Source organism: Xiphophorus couchianus, chromosome 9 (assembly GCF_001444195.1).
Source record: "Xiphophorus couchianus chromosome 9, X_couchianus-1.0, whole genome shotgun sequence".
NCBI classification, from domain to species: domain Eukaryota; kingdom Metazoa; phylum Chordata; class Actinopteri; order Cyprinodontiformes; family Poeciliidae; genus Xiphophorus; species Xiphophorus couchianus.
In genome coordinates this window covers 23,155,851-23,180,622 of record NC_040236.1, presented here as the reverse complement: position 1 = coordinate 23,180,622, position 24,772 = coordinate 23,155,851, and the positions used below count along the sequence as shown (strand labels likewise).

At 40.8% G+C, this 24,772-nt stretch overlaps 2 protein-coding genes across 2 annotated transcripts; both read left to right on the top strand.

The window, feature by feature from the left end:
• The first annotated feature begins 727 nt into the window (after window positions 1–727).
• Window positions 728–21,178, top strand: inpp5d (inositol polyphosphate-5-phosphatase D). The gene is made up of 27 exons (XM_028028436.1): window positions 728–1,092; window positions 1,603–1,666; window positions 7,414–7,549; window positions 7,640–7,781; window positions 7,886–8,026; window positions 8,131–8,215; window positions 8,321–8,398; window positions 8,515–8,592; window positions 8,714–8,837; window positions 10,301–10,407; window positions 10,534–10,636; window positions 10,718–10,914; window positions 12,572–12,689; window positions 12,775–12,871; window positions 13,010–13,148; window positions 14,195–14,303; window positions 14,393–14,481; window positions 14,904–14,985; window positions 16,447–16,536; window positions 17,716–17,826; window positions 17,914–17,993; window positions 18,094–18,181; window positions 18,676–18,822; window positions 18,915–18,972; window positions 19,077–19,277; window positions 19,644–20,050; window positions 20,124–21,178. The coding sequence occupies exons 1-27, from the start codon at window positions 953–955 to the stop codon at window positions 20,162–20,164; spliced, it is 3,252 nt and encodes a 1,083-aa protein (XP_027884237.1). The 5' UTR covers window positions 728–952; the 3' UTR covers window positions 20,165–21,178.
• An 810-nt stretch (window positions 21,179–21,988) lies between these two features.
• smx5 lies at window positions 21,989–24,001 on the top strand. Its single transcript, XM_028027668.1, has 6 exons — window positions 21,989–22,111; window positions 22,317–22,384; window positions 22,667–22,697; window positions 22,796–22,855; window positions 23,353–23,490; window positions 23,628–24,001. Exons 1-5 carry the CDS (start codon window positions 22,109–22,111, stop codon window positions 23,476–23,478), a joined length of 288 nt encoding a protein of 95 aa, XP_027883469.1. The 5' UTR covers window positions 21,989–22,108; the 3' UTR covers window positions 23,479–23,490; window positions 23,628–24,001.
• The last annotated feature ends 771 nt before the right edge of the window (window positions 24,002–24,772 follow it).

Here is a 24,772-nt window from a genome sequence, read left to right as displayed (position 1 = left end):
TGAACATTTTGGCTGCTGCTTTGCGACCGAGTTGAGCCCTTGAGCCGCGGCGTCGAGTGAAAAGTAGAAGGCCCTCTCGGCTCTGCGAAAGTGCCTGCTGAGGGCCAGAAACCTCTGACGGGGCTGAAGTGAACTTCTCTCCGCGCAGTTCTGTTTTCACGTCATGTGACCTGTGCTGTGGTTTGTGAGCAACTCATTTTCCTCCTCTTATTTCTGCAAGACTTCCTGTCCATCACATGAACGAGACATGCCGCTCTCTGCTCGCATTTCCTGAACACACGCGCTCTGAAGAACCTGCCAGCCCTCCCGATTTACATGATTAGAAGCGTGACAGTGAGACCCAGGACGGGTCTTCGGGGCTAAAAGAGCTAAGGGTGGATTCGTGATGAGTTATCCACTTTAAAAAAAATAACCCTCTGAAGATCAAATGAAGTTTCCTATCTCTTAAGTTTGAGCGCTTTTTTTTTTTCAGCATGACAGCAAAGGGTTTCTTCCTACTTCCTATTTTCTCTTCTTGTAGCTCAGTTTCTGCACACAGCAGCACTTCATGAATAGTTCTTATTAATAAGTAAGTGTACAAGGCAGCCCGGGTCATTGTGTTGGTCAATCATTAGGCCATGACAAATGCTGCTCCCCCCCTGGTGCAGGCAAACGCCTGTATTTCCATTTTACAGCGCTGGGGATCCGGCGTACGGCACCAAAAGGCCCTCCTCTCTGCAACTTCTCAAATGAGGAAGTTCAGAGCAGAGCAGAGCTAGGAGCAGCTTCCTTTTACAGCCGCAGAATGATGAAGAGGTAGAACGGACCGTGCAAAGATGAGAACGGCCAAGCAGAACAGCTGAGATCCAGAACAGTCGGAAGGATTTTGCTTAGGTTTTTATTTTTTATTTTTTTCATTTTGACAGCAGATGCAAAACACTTGAGCTCAGGCTCTTGGGCTGTACTAAACAGGATGCCAAGTCACCAGCCTTGGTACCATGACAATATAACGCGCTCCAAAGCTGAGGATCTGCTCTCCAAAGCAGCAAGAGATGGAAGCTTCCTTATTCGGGACAGCGAGTCCGTCCAGGGAGCGTACGCCCTCTGCGTTTTGTAAGTTACTTTTGTTTAATGGCTCTGAATGAAACTGGAAGTTGATTTTAAAGACGCCCCTCCTGATAAAGTCGTCCCAACAAGCCATCCAGGTTCCCGGTCCCATCAGACTAAACATGACCAAACTGTTAACACCATTTGTCTTGTGATTTCATTGTTAGAGCAGCAAGGCTATACAAGTTAAAATTCCCCTGGCTGTTCTACACTGTTTCGCATCACGTCTCTTGCACACACAGACTCACTCTCATGCACACACACACACACACGCCCCCGCAACATAAAACTAGTTCCCCTTTATTTGCATTCTGTACTGCCGCCCTTTGCCCTCTGCGCCGTCTTCTTTCACGTTTAAAGCTTCCATTTAAAATGCCACCCAACCTGTTCCGACTGCAACCTGTTCATTGCACCGATGCTCTTTTGTGTTATTATTTTTGTCATCTGGTAATAATGCATGATGCTGCATGTGTCCTATCCCACTGACAGATATTTGCATTTCATTGCTGACCACAGATACCAGAACTGCGTGTACACGTACAGGATCCTGCCGAACGAGGACAAGCAGCTCTCTGTTCAGGTGGGTAGACGGTTCGAAGCAGGCCGCAGGTATTTTCGTCTGCAGGTTTCACTGGTTATTTTGGTTTTCGCTAAAGACGAGGCCTGGCACACACCAGGCGTCCAGCTCTGTCGGTGGAACGTCAGTAGATTTTGTTTAGGTTCAAATCTACTGTTAATAATAAAAAAAATTGCAAGATTCAACAGGGGGTACTTTTACGTTCACTTCCATTCAGTTCGTCTACGTAGAGCCAAATCACAACAAATGTCGTCTTAAGGTGCTTTACGCAAAAAAAGAGAAACAAAAACTCATTTCAGCTCAATCGTACAAACATTCCAGTTGACCACAGTGATCAAACTGAACAGCGGTATGCTTAGCTCTGCAAAGTAGCACATCTTCCTAAAAACAAAAAAAAAGAAGAAGTCATTTTTAGTCAAAAACGATTCTGGTAAAGAAAATAAAGAAAATAGAATAAAATAAAATCAGCACCTCTTTTCTGCCAAAAGATGCTCTAGAAAAAATCATCACTTTTGGCAAAGAACATGACCTATGCCATTATTTTAGGAAAGTGACATTAAGAATGTAGGCTAATAATTTTAGCATTTCCTCTTTTTTTTGTTTTATTCTGAAATAACACAAATCACTAAAGCCTAAAAAAAAAAAAAACACCCACGCCTCTGCATGAATATGAGGGAAGGTGTTACATCTCCAGATTTTAATGACCATGCTAACATCTCAAACTGTTTCCTTACAAGTAAACAAAGCTAAAGATCACGCTTCCCAGCTCTTGAGCTCTGAATGATCAGCTGTAAAGAGAAATCACGAAATTATCGCGATCACCTCCGGAGGTTATCCTAAGATAACCTTTGGCAGCAAGAGAATCTGGTCTAACGGAGAGCTCTACAGATTCCTGTTGCCGCCAGTGCAGAGCTTGCTCAACATTGGCAGCAGGTGGTTGGGAGTGAGAGACGGAGACAGTAGCAAAGACATGCCTCAGGATAATTACACCAGTGAATCATCCCTCTTATTGTTTGAGAAATTTGGAAAATTGTTTGTCCGGACGAGAAAATGCGAAAGCTTTCAAACCTGTGATGTGCCGAAATGGAAGCGTTGTAGTTAAAGGGAGTGGATTTTTTCTCCATACTGCCAAAAATACTTTTACAAGATTAAGAAACAAAACCAAGCAAATTTCAAGAAAAGTTTTCTAACATAGTCAAATCAGGTGGCGAGGCAGAAATTAATAATAATCAGTTCCAAGGACTAACAAGTCAAGAAATCAGTCAGGATTTGTCCCACAGGTTGATTTCCACCATGTCAACAGGAACAGTAGAGGCTACACAGAATGTAAATGTTGACTTTAGACAAACATTTGCTCTTTTATAAGAATAACCTATCAATACACTTTAGTATACCATGTCAAAAACCTGACAGACCTGAAGGCTACAAATTAATCAAAAATTCATAAATCGGTGAATGTTCTGTGTGAGGAATCCCGGCGTCCGGTGCGTAGATATATAACTGATCTCTGGTATTCGTTCTCTACTGAACAGGTGAGAACATCCTAGATGTTTCTGGAATGTGAGTTTAAATGAGGTGGCGACTTAAAATGGCCTGTTGGAAGAGATGGAAAGTAGAGTTAAGTTATCAGGGCCTGCAGGAAAGCAAGGCTTACTGCATTGTGCTCATAATGTTTGTTAGCTTGATGTATAATACCTTCACCATAAATCTGGCCTGTAAGCCAGAGGAAAACATGACCTCATACACAGTTGTACTATACTTTAGCATTTTAGAACGGCAGCGAACGATATGGCATGGATGGTCAATCAGTATTGTCTTTATATTCAATCATTTAAAAAAAATGTAATTTTATTTGGTAAACACACGCAGGCACCCCCCACCCCACCTCCACACACACACACACACACACACACACACACACACACACACACACACACATATATATATATATATATATATATGTGTGTGTGTGTGTGTGTATATGTAGTATATATTAGTTTATGCAAGGGCCTTTTTTCTAACATTTCCACCTTGACCTTGGTGTCACAAAACTATAAACTTTAATGTATTTCATTGAAATATGATCTGATTGACCAACACACATAATTGTGTGCATAATTATAAAGCGGAAGGAAGGTGATGTTTTTGTTATTGATTTAAATTTGTATTAAAATCTCATAGGATGGAAACGTTACCAAAAAAAAAATAAAAAAAAGCCATAAGAATCCCTTATTATTACCAACAAGCTATTAAGAGGACAATATATATGCAAGCAAACCTCCTCTGGTTTGATGAAACCCAAGGTAAACTTTTTACACTCTGTCATTCGACAAAATGTTTTTGGCTCAGTTATGACTATTAATAATTAGCAAAAGGCAATTATTAACAAAACTAATAATTTAGATATAAAATGATCAAGTCGGGGCACCACCTGATTACCAGGAAATAGTAGCCAAAGAGTTCTCAGTCTGAGTTATTGTTTTATGAATATGCCTGATAAAAGCTTAATAGATGAAGGATTACGTGCAGTACTGACATTTTTTGAACAACATAGCACTACGTAAGCACTTCTCCTCAAAACGTGACTAATTATCACAATTCAACCTTTACTTTAGTCAACCAACTCACTAAGCTATCAACACTCAACTAAGGCAGAATGAGAGAATAATGAAAACTGATAAAGTACTTAAAAGTAAAACAGTGAAAGTGAACAAATAAGAATGGAATAAATAACCTGAACAAATGATGTGACGATGAATGTTGAGAAACTTGGGTTACTCAACCCAAGTTGAGTAAATAAGCTTTAAGCTAAATAAGCTTTAAGGTAAGTGAGGTTGGTTTATACCAAAATATGTTGTTACTCACACAGGAACACCAAAATATGTTAGAATAAAGGTAACCAGGAAGAATTAGACTGATTAGATTTAAGCAAATTGAATTAGTTTAATATTAAATTAAGGACACAACTGATATGTGTTCAAAGTAACTAGTTCACAATGCAAGGCAGAAGCAAAGATAAAAAAAATTATTTTAAGTATTTTATTATTAAATAAGAATAATTTCCTGGATTAGAAACCAATAACCTTTTGGAAATTTGATTTCTTAGTAACCAGTCAAAGCAGTGATGGGTTTAATTTTAATTTTGGACAACCAAAGTGGCGGTTTAAAACGGATGAACACTCGCAAGATGGCGACTTCAGACTGAAATAAAGAAGCAAGCTCTAGTGTCTCTGTTTTAGCAGACCTTGTAAGTCTCATTTTTAAGCTCCGTTAATAACAATATTTATTATTCATGAGCGTCGGTGGCCCGCAGCACGAGGGGGAAGAGATTTTGCACAGCAAAATACTAGCTAGCTTATTTTAGCATTAGCTTAATGTTTCGGGGATTCAGAGGGTTTTGTTTGTTTGTTTGTTTTAACCAGTCTCTATTTTCGATGTGTAGTTCGGTCCTTCGCGGCAGGGGGCCCCAACACGCTGGCCTACGAAAACGAAGAAGAGAGACAAACTGGTAATGGCAGCATCATGCTGTGGTTACAGGACAGGTTGCTAACGCAACTCATTAGATGGCTGCGCTTCATCAAGGTCATTTTTAGTCATGCATTTTATAGAAAAAGTTCTAGATAGACCAAAATTTAATTCAGTCATTAAAAATCACGGCCACGTTTTAACCAGAATGGGTTCAAGATCTGTTCTACATTTTTTCCTCGTTGCCAATTTCCTAAGATGGATCAACTCCTCTAATTAGGACCTGCTGCATATTCTGAGACTTAAAAATTAGCTGCACTGTCGTCTAAAGTTCAAAAGGTCATTTTACTCATAAGAATTACAAAAGGCCTGCGAAGTTTTTTCTAAAACTCTTGAGCTGCTTGAATATGAGATGTTTCAAAGAAGAAGAAAGGATTTGAATTCTTCTTGCATGAGTTCACAGGTGTCCAAAATGTGGTCTGGGGTCTGTTTGCACCCGCTGGACTCATTTTGTTTAAGAGTGACACAAATTTGGCACCAGACGGTTGATGCATATGGAGGACGTTCTTCATTAACTAGGGCAACGTGGACCATGGAAAATATGACGTAAAACACTTCTAATTCAACCACCATTTTTGCTTTCTGTTTCTATTTTTTTTTACTTTATTTTTTTTATGGCCCACATCCAGCCACAGATTTTAACTCAAAAGCAGACTTTGGTGGATCCAGATGTGCATTTAATTAATTGATTAAGCCAAACATGAAGTGTTTTCAAAGAAAGAGTGACTCAGATACTGAGAATATATTACATTTTTCTCTATTTTCCTAAAAAAAAAAAAAAAAAAAGAAAACAAAAGCAATCTGAAAGCCTTTTTTTGTGTGGTTTTTGTTTGAAAAAAATTTCTATACAGTTGGGGGGGGTTTTTCGGTAGGTTTTGATTGGACGATTTTGGCCCACGTGAAAAATCAAAAAGTTTGGACACCGCTGCACTAGAAAGAAATCTACGAGCTTAAAGTTAGACTCGTCTGTGTTTTGACAAGTGGAAATATTCGAGACGTTTTTGGTTTTCCTCAGATTAGCCGGATGAAAAGGAAGCTGTGAACAAGAGCTTCACCTCTCCGCTCAGTCAGAGGCTCCAAATCTGAACCTACAATCTCTGCTCTGCTTTCCTTCCGAGACGAATGTCAACCCGTGTGTTGCATCTTCTGGTGGGAGTTGATCAAATCACCCATTTTCTCTGAACGATTCACACGAGACGAATGAAAATGACTTGGAGGACCAAAAGAAGCGAACTCCCAACACCCTGCACAAGCATTTACATTTCTTGAGCTTTTACAAATAATTACGCCACAAATACCGAAGAAGTGGAGTATTACTGTGAAAATCTGAAAGGTGCTGGATTGAATCTTGGGTGCAGAGTCAGAACCACAGCATGACACTCTTTTATAAAAAGCCAAGCTCTGCCTGTCTGCGGTTAGGGGTGCACAAACTTTTTGTAACATGGGCCAAAATTGCCAATTCAAGAGCGCTCGCGAGCTGGAAAACAAAACAGAAATTATTATTAAACAAAGAAAATGGTTTGTCTTTTTGTGGGAAAGGAATGTTTTCTTTGTTGAAAGAAAGTCAACCTCTTTACTCATTTATTTTGAATAAAAGTGAAGAAGATTTAGTCTGTTCTCAGGAACAAAATGTTTGGTCATATTTATTTGCAAAAGTTTTAACAATGTAAACGGAATCTGTGTTAGAGTATAAGTCAATGTGTGGTTCATGTCTGCTGTGAAATTAAACGGAAAGCAGAAGGACTGATTTTTAAGAGATGAATACTTTGCTATATATAACATTTTGACTTCAATTTGTGAGAATTGGTTAAAAAAAAGAGTTTCCATCTGCCTGAAGCATCTGCACTGGTGCAACAATTATTATTATTATTGTCAAAAGGACCTTTGAATGATACAAACTTTGTTAGTTTTGCAGCTGTGCCATTTGTCTTTATTTCTTTTATTGTCAGATGATGGATTAAAGTAGAAAAGTTTCTACTTTTGAAACTCAGAACATTTCCAAAGGTCAAAAGTTTTAACGTTTTGTAACTCAGAAATTTCCAAGTCTTTATTTTTCTAGAAAATTTCAGAGATTAATCTAAAAATTGTTGACGTTTCTTGTTGTTGTTGTGAAAATGAACTCCTATTTCCTTTATCCTTTATTTTTATCCACAACGGCCCTGATACGCCGTCGTAGAATTGCGATTTTCTACAGAACTGTTTTTCTTTTTTTTTTTTTACTGCAGGCCTCTGAAGGCGTTCCCATCCGGTTCTTTGCGATGCTGCCTGAGCTGGTGGAGGCGTACTACAACCCCAACATGGGCCTGGTCACACACCTGCAGTACGCGGTGCAGAGGGAGGAGGAGGCAGAAGAAGAGCAAGGTCAGTTTGCCCTCCACCCCGCAAAAAAACAACTAACATGCTGCGACCTTAACCAACTCTCACACCTCCCATCTGTGGTTTGTGTCCCAGAATCCAACAGTCTTCCTCCGCAGCTTCCACCCAGGAACTTCCTGGCCGACGCCAAAGAAAGTGAAACCAAGACGTCGGAGCAGGCCACCAAGTCCTTGTCGGACACGTACCTGATGAGGCTGCAACACATAGACCTGTCCGCGTACGGAGAAAAGAATCAAATTCACAGCTACATGTCGCTGATTTGTAACTTGAGCAGCTGCTGCTGTCGCTGCAGAGTGTTTCAGTGTTGGTTGGTGCTTCCAGGCTCTCAGAGGAACACCAGATGGCCGTCCAGGAGTACTTCAGGACCTCCATCTGCCTGGACGCGGAGCAGGTGCAAAACGGAAACCCCAACCTGCCCGGCCTCAAGAAGCTCATCACGGCCGTGTGCAAGAATCTAAACTGGTGCGTTTGCCACTCAAGACATCAGATTTTGAATTTTTTTGAATGGAGAGATTTCATCTGGCTTCTTTTGTTTTGTTTTGTTTTGTTTTTTCTCTCTGAGCCAGTGAGATCTCTCGAGTCCTCCCCACTCTCGAAATCTTCCACAGAGCGTTGGACCAGCAGCTCTCTCCAGGCATTGGGCCTAAACAGGTTGGTGGCCATCTTGATTCTTAGCATTACTCGCGCACTCGCAAAAAAAAAAAAGAAGAAGATGAAACCTGATCTCATCCTGCGTTTTTCACCATGTGCTTCCAGATTCTTGTAGATTCGGGACAATCTATAAGCTACAGGCTGGAGCAACTCACCAAACTGCTCTACTCCATAGAGGACAAGGTATGGGCAGCTGCACACATGCTGGTCACTTTTCGCCTCGTTTCCTGGGAGACTAACCGCATGACGTCTGTCACTGGCAGAGAGAAAGAAAAATCACTTCTTCTTTCACTTTTCAGGCCAAAAGTTCTGTTTTCGAGGCCGTCGGCTATGATGGAGGCCACCGGAAATCTCTTATACCAATTGTTTCGTTTGAGGTGCTTCCCCTTCAGTTTTAGTTTTTTTTTTTGCTTTTTTTTCTTAAATTAAACTTCAGTGATAAAAAGAAACAGAATAAAACTGTGGTTTTATTTGATATGATTCTTTCCTGACTGGCAGGTAAAGCAAGAGTTGCTCGGCATTTCAACAAAGATGGTTCTGAAGGTGGACGTCGAAAGCGGGAAGCTCTTCTTCAAGAAGTCCAAAGACGGACCGGAAGATAAATACTTTGTTCACAATAAAAGTAAGACATTTCCTGTATATTATCCTGTAGTATCCTGTATCTCCACTAAAAAAGTATTTCTACTTGATTAACTGAGATGAGTTTTCCCAGAAAGCTCTAGGGGAATCCTTTTTTCTTCTTCTTCCATTTTGCACTTTTGTACAATATCTTTGTTCCATGCATGTGATTTACTATTCACAGTAATCCACTTTCCTGTGTATTTTTATTCTTTAACTAACACGTATTTGGGAGCATTTCTAATTCCTTTTAGGCCATTTTTGATAAATATAGCATTTTCATAACAATGAAATTTGCCCAAAAGGGTTCTCAGGCGGTAGAATCAGGATGCAGTTGTTGAGCAGAACTCAAGAGTCACATTTCTAAGATGTTCGAGTCAAACTCCGATTTATCCAAGCAGTTTGGAACAAAAGTGAGAAAATAATTCCAACAATACAATTCTGTGAAGCAAAGGATTAGCACTAATGCCGTGGTGCGAGTTTACAAGTGCACCCTTTCTGGGTTCAGTTGTTTTAATATATCATCTGAACTTTATATTTAAGTCTAGATCATATAACTAGGGATATATAGAGTGAACTATATCTAGATCGTATAACTCTACCCAGCCAATAGCTTAAAAAAAATTCCCCAAAAAGTGATGGCAGTTTTTACTTTTCCTTTCAGTTTGCGTTTGGTCTATTTTAGTTTAGATCTTCCTTAGGTTTAGGAAAGATTATAACTCCACCATCTTGACAGCTGAAAAAAAAACCTTAATGATTCTCAACTTTCTAATCTACCGGTGAGAGAGGAGCCTTTACTGTCCACTGGGATAGTAAAATAAACTTTTTTTTTGTTTTAAATTGATGCCAGAATGTAATTTTGATTAAGAGACTGAACTTATTTCAGAACAGTATAGAAAACAAAAGTATAAATGTGTAGATAAAGCCTGTTTCTGTGAATGTGTTAGAGAGCTGAAACCCAACTTTTTAGATTTTTAATCTGGAAACATTAAATCCTTAGGGGAGTCACGATCAAACCTCTAAATGCCAGACACAACGGAATCCTCCGACAGCAAGTGTTCGTTCGCTAATTCCCCGTCAGGACGTCACTTCATTTTTATGCTGTGGTTGAGCTACGTTCATAGGAAAAACATGAAAATGTTTTTCTCATTTTAGCGAAGCGCAAAACTCGTCAAGGCTGGAAAACGTTCTGGATTTAACATGATTTTTAAAAAAGTTGTTAAAACAAGATCAGCATCTCGTTAAAACCAAGATGTGTTCTCTTTCAAATCAAAAAGGTCACGACAGTAAAAACAGCAACATCTCTTTGGATTCTTAGATGTCCAGAGGAAACGATGGACAGAAGGAGAACCTCCTCTGTCAGAAGAGCAAATCTTTATATCTTATTGAAACAACAAACATTGTCGTTTCTGTTCAGTATTTTTATAGCTTTGTCAGCCTTATTTTAATCGTTTTCATGTTCTTCAGTCCTACAGCTGGTAAAATCCCAGAAAATGCATGCAAAGCTCATCATCGTGGTGGAGACGGAGAAAGAGAAGATTCTGCGTAAAGAGTTTGTGTTTGACGACACAAAGGTGAGTCCATCCGAGAACTTTCTACTGTTGTTCCATGAGAAAACACTGCAACAGCCACTGTCCTCCATTGTTTGCTCACTTTCTGACTTTTTTCTCCTCCCCGCTTTTTGTCTCGATTGCTTAAAGAAAAGAGAAGGCTTTTGTCAGCTGCTTCAGCAGATGAAGAACAAGCACTCGGAAAAGCCGGAGCCGGACATGATCACGGTGTTTGTCGGCACCTGGAATATGGGTAAGGAACGTTTCTCCGCGCGTGACAAATGTAGTCGGACGTCTAAATACCAACATGAACGATGATCAACTAAACCCACAGGAAACGCCGGTCCTCCTCCCAACATCGACTCGTGGTTTCACTGTAAGGGCCTGGGGAAAACGCGGGACGACACGGCGGACCACATTCCGCATGACGTGTACGTCATCGGGACCCAGGAGGATCCGCTGGGCGAGAGGGAGTGGTCGGACACGGTGAAGAACGCCCTGAGGAAAATCACAAACATCAGCTTCAAGCAGGTGGGTGTCACAGTCACAGTGCAAAAGTATTCACACCTCTTTCTTATGTGTACCGTGCAGAACAGAAGATAAGATAAGATAAGATAAATCTTTATTGTCATTGTCACAAGGACAACGAAATTCAAAGGGTGCCATCAGTCGGTGCACATGCCCAAAAACAAAAAATAACTGTCTCACAATTCACACACAACGCAAGAATCAACAAACTGGCAAAAAAAAAATAAAATAAAATAAAAATAAATAAGAACAACCACATTCTCACATACATCATTTATGATGATCAATGATTGTTTTTGATTGCATTTAGTTTTGTTGTTGCTATCGGGTAGAAACTGTCTCTGAGACGGTTGGTTCTTGTTCTGGTTGCTCTGTATCTTCTGCCTGAAGGCAGCAGTGTGAACAGAGAAGGTCCGGGGTGAGAAGTGTCCTTTGTGATGTGTTGTGCTTTTCTTAGACAGCGATCGCTGAAAAAATAAGGAATAAGGAATGTTTTTTTTTCTTCACATTTTTGTTAACGCTGCAGTTTGTGGTTATAATGTATTTTGTTGAGTTGCTCACAAGGTTGGGTGATGGAAAAATAATTTTTAAAAATGTGAACATTATGTCATTTCCATTCACTGTCATGACAAAATATAGAATTCAGATTATCAACTAGTTTCAGCAAGTCAAATTTAGGACTTTTTCAGTTCCACAGGAAGTGATTTTTAAGAATCAAAAAACTCTAAATATGGAGGATGGTTGGGGGATCGTGCTGCATTACAATCAACCATCTCAAAACCCTCCGTTGGGCCTGGCTTAAAAGTTTATCTTTGCATAGAATGCACCTAGCCTCGTATGGGTTAGCAACAGAAGTGAGCCAGGGGCAAAAACAAACCTTATCCATCCAACCGGTGATACATTTTCACTTACCCAAACTTATGTGTTCCCTAATTACCCTTGCTAGCTAGGGTAGCTTTTGCTAGCTACTCTAGCTAGCAAAAGTTCCCCTAAAGGGAACGGTTGAGATTTCCACTAACTAGTTGCTAATATACCCTTGCTAGCAAGCTATAAAGCTAGCTATCAAACTTTACCCTTGCTACCTGAGCTTTCTAGCTAGGTATTCTTGCCAACTATTAAGGGAATATTAGCAGCTAGCTAGTAGTTGTCTCAACCATCTCACAGAAGGCAATGAAAACATCTTCACACGACTCAAACTTTTCCCAGACAGAAAACTTCTGCGAGAGAAAAAAAAACTACACATACAAGATTAAATAGTCCTGCCACAACATAGAGCTGGTAACAAATTTAAGGCCAAGTTAACTTTTTTTTATACTAATTTAATGCATTTTAAGGCCTTATTTTTAGATACTTGGATTTTAAAGTTTTTAAGGATGCACAAACACCTTTTATCTGCCTTCTAAAGTTAAAAAATATATGGAAGTATAATCCAACTGTGTGTAATTTCATGTTTAAAAGCAGCTGCCTCCAAGCTGAATAGAGAGTGTTAGTGTACAAACGGACTCACAGGAACTCAGCAGGCAGGTCAGAGAGAAAGTTGTGGAGAAGTTTAAAGCAGAGTTAGGCTTGAAAGCAATATCCAAAGTTCTTCTCAGAGAAAAGAAATAAGGAAAGAGAGACAATTTGTGGCGAAAAGCAGTAACAGATCTCCGTCTCTCAGGTGGCGATTCACACTCTGTGGAACATTCGGATCATCGTCCTGGCCAAGCCCGAGCATGAAAACAGGATCTCCCACGTGTTTTCAGACAGCGTGAAGACGGGCATCGCCAACACTTTGGGTGAGTGTCTCCACGAGGCGCTGATCGCCCGTCATAAAGGCTGACATGAAGACAGTCTAGTCCGTAACATCCGGCTTGTTTACAGGAAACAAAGGAGCCGTGGGAGTGTCGTTCATGTTCAACGGTACATCGTTCGGATTTGTCAACAGCCACCTGACCTCTGGAAGTGAAAAGAAGCTCAGGTGAGATCAGTGACATAGAGTTTTAAATGAGACGTCGTCTTCGACAGAAACGATATGTATGGTAGCTGAAACACCGACTCTGTACTCAAAAGGTTTCTTAATCTTAAGAGTGTCACAGTGGATTTTCTTTGTCTGCAGACGGAATCAGAACTACGTCAGTATCCTGCGATTTCTGAACCTGGGCGACAAAAAGCTGAATCCGTTCGACATCACGCATTGCTTCACGCATCTCATCTGGCTGGGAGACTTAAACTATCGCGTTGACCTGCCGTCTTCGGTACGTTTCCCTGGTCGTGTTTGACGGCTCTATATTGTCCAGGAGTGGACAAAGTGCTTGGAATGATGATGATGTGCACAAAGGCATAAGATGTTGGAGGAAGCAGAGAGAGAGAGAGAGAGAGAGAGACATTTCACCATTCCTCCTGGGATGATCTCTCCAGAGTGTCCAGTCTTTCTCCAGCACTCCAGCCTACAGCTTCTCTGTAGGTTGACACATGCGGTTTATTTTAATGGGATTGTTAGAGGACACTGAGAACTGTGACTCCAATTTGCCTTTTGTTTTTTTTTAGTTTTTTTTTTCAAAATCAAAGTTTCAGTTTGAGTTTTGCGGTACTACAAAAAAAAGAAGAAAAAAAAGAAGTTTAGATGAGCTGCTTGTACTTCTTTCAGTTCTCAGTTTGTATTCATCAGCCCATCATGGAGAGCTTATTGGTTCCTCCAGTGACTTTAATGCGACCTCCAATGAATAGCAGCATGTCATTTTACACAGAGTCATCGTGACTGTGCAGTCCAGCTGAGTGAAGCTGTCTGCATGGTGACTCAGTGTCTCGCTGAACCACTTTTAGCAGCAGGGATGAGCTCATCGGCCTCTCCACAGGTTGTCAGAAGGTTGCTTCGGTTCGTTGACATTAGCCGCACACTTCCAAAGGATGATTTCGTCTTTTCGGCGGTGGGGGTTCGTGTAGGAAGCTGTTAACGGTCACTATCTTACCTAGCAGTAGATAACCAGAGTAGTTTTCTCGCAGAAGAGATGGGAAAATATTTCAACGCAAACTCTGTTTTACATACCTAGAGCACTAGTTCTGCATTCCAGGGTTAGTTACAGTGAAATGTGCAACTTAAATGGAAGTATTGCTGCAGCAATAAGCCTCCAATTTGATCAAGTTTAGATTTCATATTAGATTTCATATTTAGCAGACCTCCATTTATTTTATTATTTATTTACTTTTTGGATGTTTTTTTTCTTCCACGTTGTCCAGATTTGCGTCTGCGGTACAAATAACGTTAAGTCATGAACAGTCACGGCGCGGCTTCCCTTTGCAGGACGCCGAGAACATTGTGGCGAAGATCAAGCAGCAGCAGTACCACGACCTCCTCAGCAGAGACCAGCTCGGCATGGAGCGGAACGACGGGAGGGTCTTCCTGCATTTCGGTGAGTTCTGCTGAGTCCGAACCCATCGCAGACGTGCGGCGGCTGGGCCGGCGCTAAAGCAGCAAATCTAATCTTTCTGCTGATTGCAGAGGAGGAGGAAATCACATTTCCACCCACCTACCGCTTTGAGAGAGACACACGAGACAAATACGCCTACACAAAGGCCAAAGCCACCGGGGTGAGGATGGTGACTTTATTCCTTCTGTCCTGCACTGTAAATACTGAGCCGTCAGAAGCATAACAATATTTGGGACACACATGAGTGGAGTTAATTTGTTTGAAAGTCAAAATGGAAACATGACAAGACATCCACAAATCAGACACAAAACAAGAAAAGTATCATCATCTTTCTAAAATAATAATAATTTATAATAATAATAATTTTTTCTTTTTTTTTTTTTTTTTTGTGGAAATCATCTTTTGGCAATAAAAAAAGGGGTTGATTTTTTTTTCTTTTCTTTTTTCCCAAAATCACTTTTGGAATCACTGAGGCCGTTATTGTTGGAAGGGGACAGCGTGTTACTTTTTTTTCCAGCAGTTTTTCAATGGGAACTGTAATAAAATTCAGTTTATTAACTACAAAAAAAATTACATTTGCAGACAAAATACAATTTGCCGTCGTGGTGCGATCGTGTCCTGCGGAAGTCATATCCTCTGGTTCACGTTGTGTGCCAGGCGTATGGTGAGTGTTTATCCTGCGTCGTCCAATGACACAGTGTTTCTTATGAAAAGCTAATGAATGTTGCATTACCTCTAAATGTTTTTTACTTTAAGCTCGTGGTTTCCTCTCATTAAATATAATATAGCATTTTGTTTTCATTTAATTATTTTTTTTATTTTATTCACTTAGTCATAAATGTGAAGAGTTTTTGTAACACCTAAGACAAATCATGAATGACAAGGAGGAGAAAGAAGTGTAAACTTTTACTGCTGCCATTTAACGTAGCACTAAAATTTAAAAGCTGCAGAACTGACAGAATTTTTTACAGTAATAAAAAAAAGCCAGCAAATATATTTTGCTGCTGCATGTTGGGCTAGTGGGCACCGTTTATAAATGTATTTATTTTTTCTCAGAAGTCAAAATTTTCATGTTCCAAGCTGGAAGAATGGACATAAACGTCTCCTGACGACAAAATCCAACATGGCCGCCATGAATTTAAACAGTTTTGACAGTTGCAGTACGACTGTCGCATTTTCACTTCTGTGCTCACATAGCGCCGCGCAATTGTGTGTTTAATCAACGTGTCGATGTCAGTGTTTTAAAGTTTAAAATGCAGAGATATACGCTGTAGTTAGCTCGTGTTGCTAGTAGCGGCGAGCTTTGTAACTATGCATATCATTTAGCAAATTGAACTGGTTTTCTGGCTTGTAACTACAACATAGTTAAGTCAGTATTAATGCCAGTTCCAGATCCAAGATTTTACTAAAGAGGCAACAATTCTGCAGCATAAGAAGCTCATAGTTCTCTGTCCTCAGTTACTAATTTTTGAGTCTGCGTTTCTTTTTTCTTTTTTTTTTCATCAGCTTCTGTTTAAAGAACACGCCAGTGGCCTGAACACACTGTTGTTACACTGAAACATGGCGATGGCAGCAGCATGCTCTTTAACAGGACTTGGAAAATATTTAAGAAAACCTGTAAGACACAAGAACAGACTTACGATTCGGCATCCAGTGAGCCATCCAGCTGGAGCTACAGTGGAACGGCTTACATCCGAGTTTTTCTGGTTTTAGAATGGCCTAGTCAAAGCGTAGACCTAAATACAATTGAAAGTTTTCAAGACTGATGCTCACAGCAGCTCACCATCCGGTCTGACTGAGCACTTTGGTAGAAGTCCTTCTGCTGTAATCGCAGTGATTAGTGTTTCTGCAAAGTATTGACTCAGAGAGACGGAGTACAAACACGTGGCACACTTTTTAATTGTATGTGTTGCAGGAAAAAACTAAAACACAGTAAAATATTTGTCATTTTCATTCCCATTTCACAACTACGCTCTGTTTAGAGTTGGCCAGAGTTCCTTGAAGTTTTGTTTTTGCGCCTTCATTCCTTCACAACACCAGTCTTTGTGTTGTTTCGTTTTATGTCTTTCATTTGACATAACATAACATCTGATGAGAACTCCCATTGGGCCTTTCGTCCTCACAGGTTGCACTAATGACATCATGACCAGCGACCACTCGCCTGTTTTTGCTTCATTTGAAGTCGGAGTTGCATCACAGTTCGTCTCCAAGCAAGGTAGGAGAGCCAGTTGGCCCAAAGCGGGGGAGGTGGGCCGGTGGGGTGTTGGACTCATTTCCATTTTGGGCCACATCAGGATCACGAATGTCTTTAAAGGGCCGGTTGTGGCAGAATGTGTTGATGACAGTACCCGTTAACAAACTGTTAAAATGTTAATGAATAAGCTTCACTGCATTCAGTGAGTATTCCTTAAAGGGACAGTGTCATGTAAAATCAACCTTTTCAAGCTTTACCTCATGTACTATTGTTATTCCCTCATCAAAAACATACATTTGATTCTTTTATGCATGTTTGAGAAATCTTCTAATCTCCATGGAAACCATTCAGCTGTGCAATACGCCTGCATGGACCTAGCTCCGCCTTCGAGACGCAGCTCCTCCTTTGACCTGCAGTTTTCAGGTTTCATAAGCTTCCGCCTCACAGACCAACCTCTCCCCCGTGGCTGGCGGTGTTTGCAATTAGCAAACACTGCATTTGCAGGGAGCCACGGTGGAGCTCATTGTACAAGCTGAGCAGAGTAACATAGTTATTTGGTTGTACACTGCTCCAAAAAATAAAGGGAACACTTAAACAGGTGTTTAACACTTAAAGTGTTCCCTTTATTTTTTTGAGCAGTATATTATAAAATGGCACTCTGTGCCTGGAAAACACATGATGCTGTCCCTTTAAAGTAAATGTCTCTGAACCTGTAGTAATGGTCCTTAATATTTTTGCCTGATAATGATGTGAAACCAACTGATATTTCAAATATAGTTATAGTAAAGAATAGAGATTTGTCCTTCATTGTAGCTTTGAATTTATACAACAAAAGACATTTTGGTTTTTAGGCATTAAACTCTGGGGGTCAGGGGAGTTTACATCATTTTCCACAAATACCAACATCCCACAGAAAAAATTTTTTTCTATCCTTTTCTTTTTCTTTACAATGTTTTATGTTTTTCTTCATTTTAAAACCTCCAAAAAGAAACAAAACAGTGTTTCCTTATAAATGACAACAGAATTCCCAAAATAGATTTACTTTTTTCCAAAGGTCATATAACATTTATGTCTCTTTGGACTATAAAGAGCTCCCTGTTTTAGAATCTGCAGGGCCTTAAGTCTGACGCATGTGGCCTAAATCAATCAAAGATGGCCTCTCCCTGCGGTCTGATGCCTTGGTCTTTGTTGACTCTTTAGGTCCCAACAGCGCTCCTCAGGGCGGAATCCAGATCATGAACTGCGTGGCCATCCTGCTGACGAAGTCAAAGACCAGGTTCTTCATCGAGTTTCACTCCAGCTGCTTGGAGAGTACGTTTTGTCTGACTCAGCACGTTTAATCCGTCGCCAAAAGATCCAGAAACTGATCAAAAGCGAATGCCTAACCCTAACCCACAGAAACTGTGAAGACCTCCGAAGGAGACAACACGGAACAATCCGATGGCTCCATCAAAGTTTGGTTTGGCAATAAAGTCGAGGTAAAACGAAGCAGGTTTCTTTTTTTTTTTTTTTTTTTTGCTTTTGTTTTTTTCACGGTTGAACCCGAATCGTTGATCGCCTCACTCCCGTCTCTCCAAGCTCACGCCGATCATTTCCGACCCCGAGTACCTGCTGGAGCAGCACATCCTCATCTGCGTCAAGTCCACAGATTGTGACGAGTCGTACGGTAAGGGAGGGGGAGAAAGTGAGAGAAGATATTGGCAAAATGTCTTGGCAAGGTGTACGCACTTTACCTCCTTTGTGAAGGATGTAACAAAATGTAACGTGTGTGTGTGTGTGGGGCGTTTCTAGAAACTTTCTGAGATTAAGCTCAAAATGTCAGATGTTTTTGCTGGAATTTTAAACTTTTTTTTCCTCTACTTTTTACTTTTGCTTGAGTAAGAATATGTCGAAGTATTGCGACATTTACTCGAGTTTTATTTTTTTTATCCATCTACTCATCTGTGTCAGTTTGCCTTAGCAGGTTCCTTGGATCCACTGTCTTTGAATTTATAATTACACCGGAGCTTAAATTTTGTTTTGTTTTTTCTAAAGAATTGTTTAATTTTAAGCCCATAAGAGACTAATGGACAAAAAAGTTGAGTTTTTTTTTTTTAGTGTGATTTTTAAAGGATCTAAAATGTGTGCCGCTCACGATCGGCTGGTGTTTACTTCCTGAAGGGGAGGGATGCGTTGCTCTGCGCGCCGCCCAGTTCTGCTACAGGGAGTTCCAGATCACGCTGACCCACCAGGGCGAGAAGACGGGCACGCTGACCGGGGGCATCCAGCTGCGCACCTCCGAGTTCAAGCCCACTGAGAAATTATATGGTGAGGCTGGGAGGAGGGAAAAAAAAAAAACCCTCGTTAAATCCCTTCTCAGTTTCTGAAATCAACTCTTCCTGTTCTCCTCCCGCTTCCAGATTTCATTAAAATCGAAAGAGACGACGCCGCTCCTTCAAAAGGCAAAGGCGGAGACAAGTAAGACACTCTTATTTTATTTTATTTTTTACTAGTCTCCACAACTCACAACGCAGCCCCTAAACATTCCTCTAAAACTTGCGCCGTTGTCTTCTCGTTAACAGGTCCGTCGTAACGCCGGCGCATGATATATCCAACCCAAATTATATGGGATTTTCATTCAAAAGTGGGAATGTGTCGGATAAGGGCTGGAGTTACAGCATGACCCCCAGGACTGTCTGCGGTGGGGCTGCAGGGTGTAAAGAGTCCAAGAAGCCCAGTTACGACGTGGGCGTACGAAGTCCCACTGCAATCAATTATACCACGTAAGTACCCGAATATTAATAATACACTTTCATATTGGGTAATTTTTCTAAAAAACCACAACTTAAAAATGTGGCGCTGCTGAAAGGTTTCCGTCCATTCATCATCGGTATGAATGTCAAATAGATTTGGGGATTTTATTGATGCATTTTCAACTTCCAACATATTTTAAAACCCTGTAGTGAGACGCCAAGCCACAAGTATTTACATCTCTGCTGCTATTTTCACAGTTTTTCCTCATTTTGAATGACATTTCTGCTGCTACTTGCACATCTCTCCCGTTCTGAATTTCTAACCAGCCCTTTATACTTGATGTGATCCAACAGAAAGACAATTCAAATCCTTATAGATTGGTTCTTGTCTGCTAGGAATGAGGACGAGAAGTTGTCTGAGATGTTGGACAACCCACTGTACGGTTCCATGGCCAAATCCCAGGCCAAAGACCAAGGTCATCCCCAGCCGGACCGTCTTACGCCGACCATAGACGGAGACCCTAATCGCCCCCCGTTGCTTGTGCCACGTAACCGCTCCTTCACTTCTTCTGAGAACAGATCCCAGCCTCAGACCCCTGTGGGCCTGCACCCACCAGGACAGAAGAAGCCTGTGATTCCCTCTCGCTCGGACGGAGGCATGGCGCCGCATCGACCTCCTTTGCCCACTAAGTCGCGTCCGGAACCCCAGACCCCCAAACCCAGAGATTACAGAGACACATCGGAGTTTCCCAGCAAACAGAGAGTTCCGACAAGACCCGGCCCACTACCGCCTCAGAAAGACAGTAAGGCACGCACTAAAAGTTTAAGGGCACAATTGAATCAACACAGTCTGATGCATTTTGTTTCTTATTTCAGTGCATTCAGAACATCCCAAGACGGGCCGTCCAGTGAACTGAGATAAAGCTGCAAATAAGTCCAGCACTGACAGAACTGCTTCCTGCCCTACATTTTACTAACTAATTATGAAGTCAAAGCTTTGACCAGTTCTTCTCATCATTTTGTATCACAGAGTAGCTTATCATTTTTCCACAGTGTCTCTTATTCCCCCCTTTTTCTACAGCATATAGTTAGAACTAAGCTCTGTTTCCAGTCTTATGCTAAGCTAAGTTGACTGAATGATGGCTGCAGCTTTAAATTACTTTTTTTTTCCTCCAAAGAGTTTTTGCGGTGTGTGGCTCGTATTTTTTCGACAGTAGGCAGACAGGAAGGAGGGTGAGGAGAGGGAGGGAAGACATGCGGCAAAGGTCGCCGGGACCGGGAGTCGAACCCGCGATGTTCGCGCCAAGGACCAAGGCCTCCAAACGTGGGGCGCGCTAACCCCCTGCGCCACCACAGCACGCCCCTGCAGCATCAAATTTAACCGATCACATTTCTCAACCCGAACTGGTGGTGTCTTACCAAAGTGTCAAACTCTTTCCATAAAGCTCCAGTTTATGTCACTGAATACGATTTGTAAGTAGAAATTAAACGTGTATAGATATGTTTTTATTAGCATAAAGTTTTTATTTTCATTACAAATCAGGTTTGTTTCCTACTATACAGAGCCAGGTCTCTATGGTAGCCCAGAATGGTCAAAGCAAACATGGGTTCAAGAAAGGGAAAATTGCATGTTTTCTTTGTTTTCAGGGTTTAATGTACACGTGTTTGGTTGGGAGGGTCAGGGTTAGAATTTGCTACATCCTACATACTTTCCCTTTGTTGTTACAGAAAGTTACATTTTCAGGGTGGGTTTGCGTCACACTGTGGGTTACAAAACTGTACTCTCCTTCCAAATAATTACAAACGGAAACTTTTACACTATACTGTGGCTAATGAATGTTTACCACACAGTATTAAATTGCACGAATAATGACATATTTTTCTTCAGATGTACAATAAATTCCAAAATAAATACAATTGTCAAAGTTTCATTGGACTTTGTTGTATTTTGAGTCACAAATGTATTTTTTTATGATGACTGTCCATAAAACTAGAAACATTTTACATAAAATTTGTTGTGAAGAAATACATGGTCACAGCTATCATTTAGAAATGTAGACTTAGACTTAGACTTAGACTGACTTTATTGTCATTTTGCATGCACAGGGTGTATACAGAACGAAATTTCGTTGCATACGGCTCAGGACAGTGTTTTGAGGTTCCATTGTTGTGAGGTTACTCCAGAATAAAATAAAAATACAGTATAAAATATGAATATAAATATGAATATAAAATATAAAGTGCAGGACTGACAGTAAAATGAAAGTTACTTAGCTATGTACATGTGAAGTGGAGACCAGTTTTTGAGTGCAGTCCAGTTAAGAGTTCAGCAGTCTGATGGCAAGTGGGAAAAAGCTGTTTCGGAAAGGCTTGAGTGTCTGTTTTTTAGTAAGTTGTACTTTTCAAACATGGAAAAAGTAGCCATTTTTATGTAACACTAGTGACCATGGAGCTTGGTAACTCTTCCATCTTTCGACCCGCTTTGTTATAATTTTTATTTGAGTATTTCAGTAACTCTGGCGTTGCAGTGCACTGCAATTGGTTCCCTATTAGTAAATTAACTTCTGACCACCTCTAATGGCTCCCAATTGCTACTTTAAGACAAAATACAAACATGAAATATTAACTTGGTGTAAATAAAACCAAGATATTTCATTCATTTTAAGTCCAAAAAGTGATCTAATAGTCATTTATTTTGTGAATTGTGGCTCCTTTGGACAATACCAAGGTCTTTATTTCTTTGTTGGAAGTTGTGAGCACCAGAAAACACCTCTGGCTCCCCCTGGTGGAGCCGGTCAGTCAATGCAGCCTGAAACGTCATCAACAGAAGACGCGCTGCCTCCAAAAGACCACAAGCAAGAATGGTAAGAAACTTTAATAACTTTTTAGATTTATTAACAGTTTACACAAAGACTCCTTGTAATTTCACCAGTCCTTGTGTGATTTCGAGCTCATTATCGTTGCATAAAGTGCTCTGAGTTCTGCGGCTCTCTTATAAACCGCCTCCATCGTGCTCGACATGTAGCTTCCTTGCTAACAGTAACGTTAGCATGTCGCTCTGTTTCCCAGCTTTTCTACTCGTTTTTCAAGTCTCTGGTGGGAAAGGACGTGGTGGTGGAGCTCAAAAACGACCTGAGGTTTGTGTTTATGACTGAAACACCTAAAGCTGTGACGTTGTTCCGCCGTAGCTGCGGCTATTCGGCTGGACGAAAGGATGCTAGCTGGTTGCAGTAGCCGAGTGAAGGCAACTGTATGAATGAATATTTACACTAACACGATCAAATCATCTATCCTGCCCTTTCGAGTAGCTTTTTGTCATTTGTATGGATAAATATGTTCACGTGAGAGAGTCGCAGTAATGCATAGAAGGTTACAGCTGTAGATTTGGGTGATGACTGATATCCTGCGTCTGTTTTCAGCATCTGTGGAACGCTTCACTCTGTTGACCAGGTTGGTTTTATGGTTTTTATTATTGTAATTTAAAGTCAATGCCTTTTAGCGTTTGCATTATTATTTATTTTTCTCCCTTTCCCATACTTTTCTTTCAGTACCTGAACATCAAGTTGACAGACATCAGCGTCACAGATCCAGAGAAATATCCACATATGGTAAGCTGACTTTAGGACTTCCGGAAGTGCCGTCACTATTTCTTTCCAAACACATGAGGCTTATTGACTTAAAAAAAAAAAAAGCTGATTAAAGAGAATTCTGGAGAAGTATTGAGGTTCATTCCATTTGTGGAGTCGCTTGCCTTTATTTTTTTAATCATTACATTAAAAACTCACTTTAAAGAGACTGATTCCAACAGCTCTTAGAATTTGTCTGGAAAACTCTTTAATTTCAACACCAAGAACGGTGGAAACCCCCTGAAGAAGAGACAAAGTCCTGACAAAACACCGTCTTTATCAAAACAGTGGCCTCACCGCCAAATGTTTAAGTGAATTCGCATTCAAAGAAACTTTCAGAAGAAGTCAACAAAATGATTTACCCCTCCAGTAATCTTTTTTTACTTGACGCCGCATTAGAATCAGGCATTCATTCAATCTCTGAGCCCGATTTTTGCTCCGTCCTGCCGTCAAACTGCACCGTGTTCTGTTTGCTTCAGCTGTCAGTGAAAAACTGCTTCATCCGTGGATCGGTGGTCCGGTACGTCCAGCTGCCGGCCGACGAGGTGGACACGCAGCTGCTCCAAGACGCGGCGCGAAAAGAAGCCATGCAGCAGAAGCAGTGATGGGGTCATAGGGTGGGCCGGGGGTCGGGGGTCGGGGCAGAGGAATATGAGATGCGACAACTTTTCGTTTTGTAATGACTTTATTTAAAGATGGCAGTTTGATTTAGTTCAACAACAAAAAAAAAGGACTTTTTTTTTTTCTTTTTTAGTGCATTCCTGATTATGGAAATTTGCAGAGCGGGGTTGGTTGTCTCGAACCCGCAGGACGTTTAGCAGTCTTCATCTGATTCTTTTAGTTCAAACAACAGAGGACCGTGTTTGTGTTGACGTTTCTGGTTTAAAATTATAAAAATTGTTTTTTGATTGGTTGTTTTTTTTTTTACAAATAAGGTTACAATATTTTAATCCTTATTTCATTTTCTTCGTTAAGAAATTCTCCTGCCTTTTTGCCTCAACTTGTAGATTTTTTTTTATTTTCATTGTTTTTGGAAAAATAGTTTGGTGTGTCAACATCAAGTATGACCGTGGAAGAAGTCATTTTGTAATTATGTGTATTTTTTGGAAATAAAGCTAAAATGTCATTGGCGTGTTTGTGTTTGTCTGAATCAGAGCGCTGCGTCGCACAACGCCATCAGATCTGCGAATGTCTTCGTGAACAGCAGCTTGTTTTATTCTTTGTTTTAATACCAGCTGACCCAAAATTCACCAGTTTCCTCCATGACCCTAATAGTGGGCAGCACGTCCCCCAGCAGTAATAACTTGTCGTTACTGTCGCCGGTGTGACCTTGTCCCTCTCACATATTGTTCTGGAAAACATCGTCCCTTCTTCATTTAGAGTTCTCGTGGGTTTTATGTGCATCAGTTTATGGTCCTACTGAAGCCTTTTATTTAAGTTGAAAGTCTGGACTTTGAGCGGGGTTTTGTTGTAGCACCTTTCATCTTGTCTATCTCTTTATGCCTTCTGTTGTAAATGTGCTCCGGTGTTTCGGGCCGAGCTCCGGCTGGCTGACCGATGGCTTCATGTTTAAATAGAAAACTTTGGTAGATGGAGGAGTTCATGGGGTCAATCTATGACTTCAATGGAGTAAAGTCAGTGTTTGTTGCGGCGCTTCTCTGATTTTGTCATCTCAAACCATGTTCTTTCCGAAGTCTTCTGGTGTCTTCAGATTCAACCTTCTAAATGTGAACCAGTGTTAATTTTCTTAGAGAGAAGGAGCTTCCTGGAACTCCGTCAAAACAATCCACACTTACTCTGTTTTCTAATCTACGTATTGTACTTCACTTCAATTAGCTTGGTTAAAAACAGAATGGCTTCGTTCACCTCCTCTGCTGCCATTGCTGAAACTACCAGCCC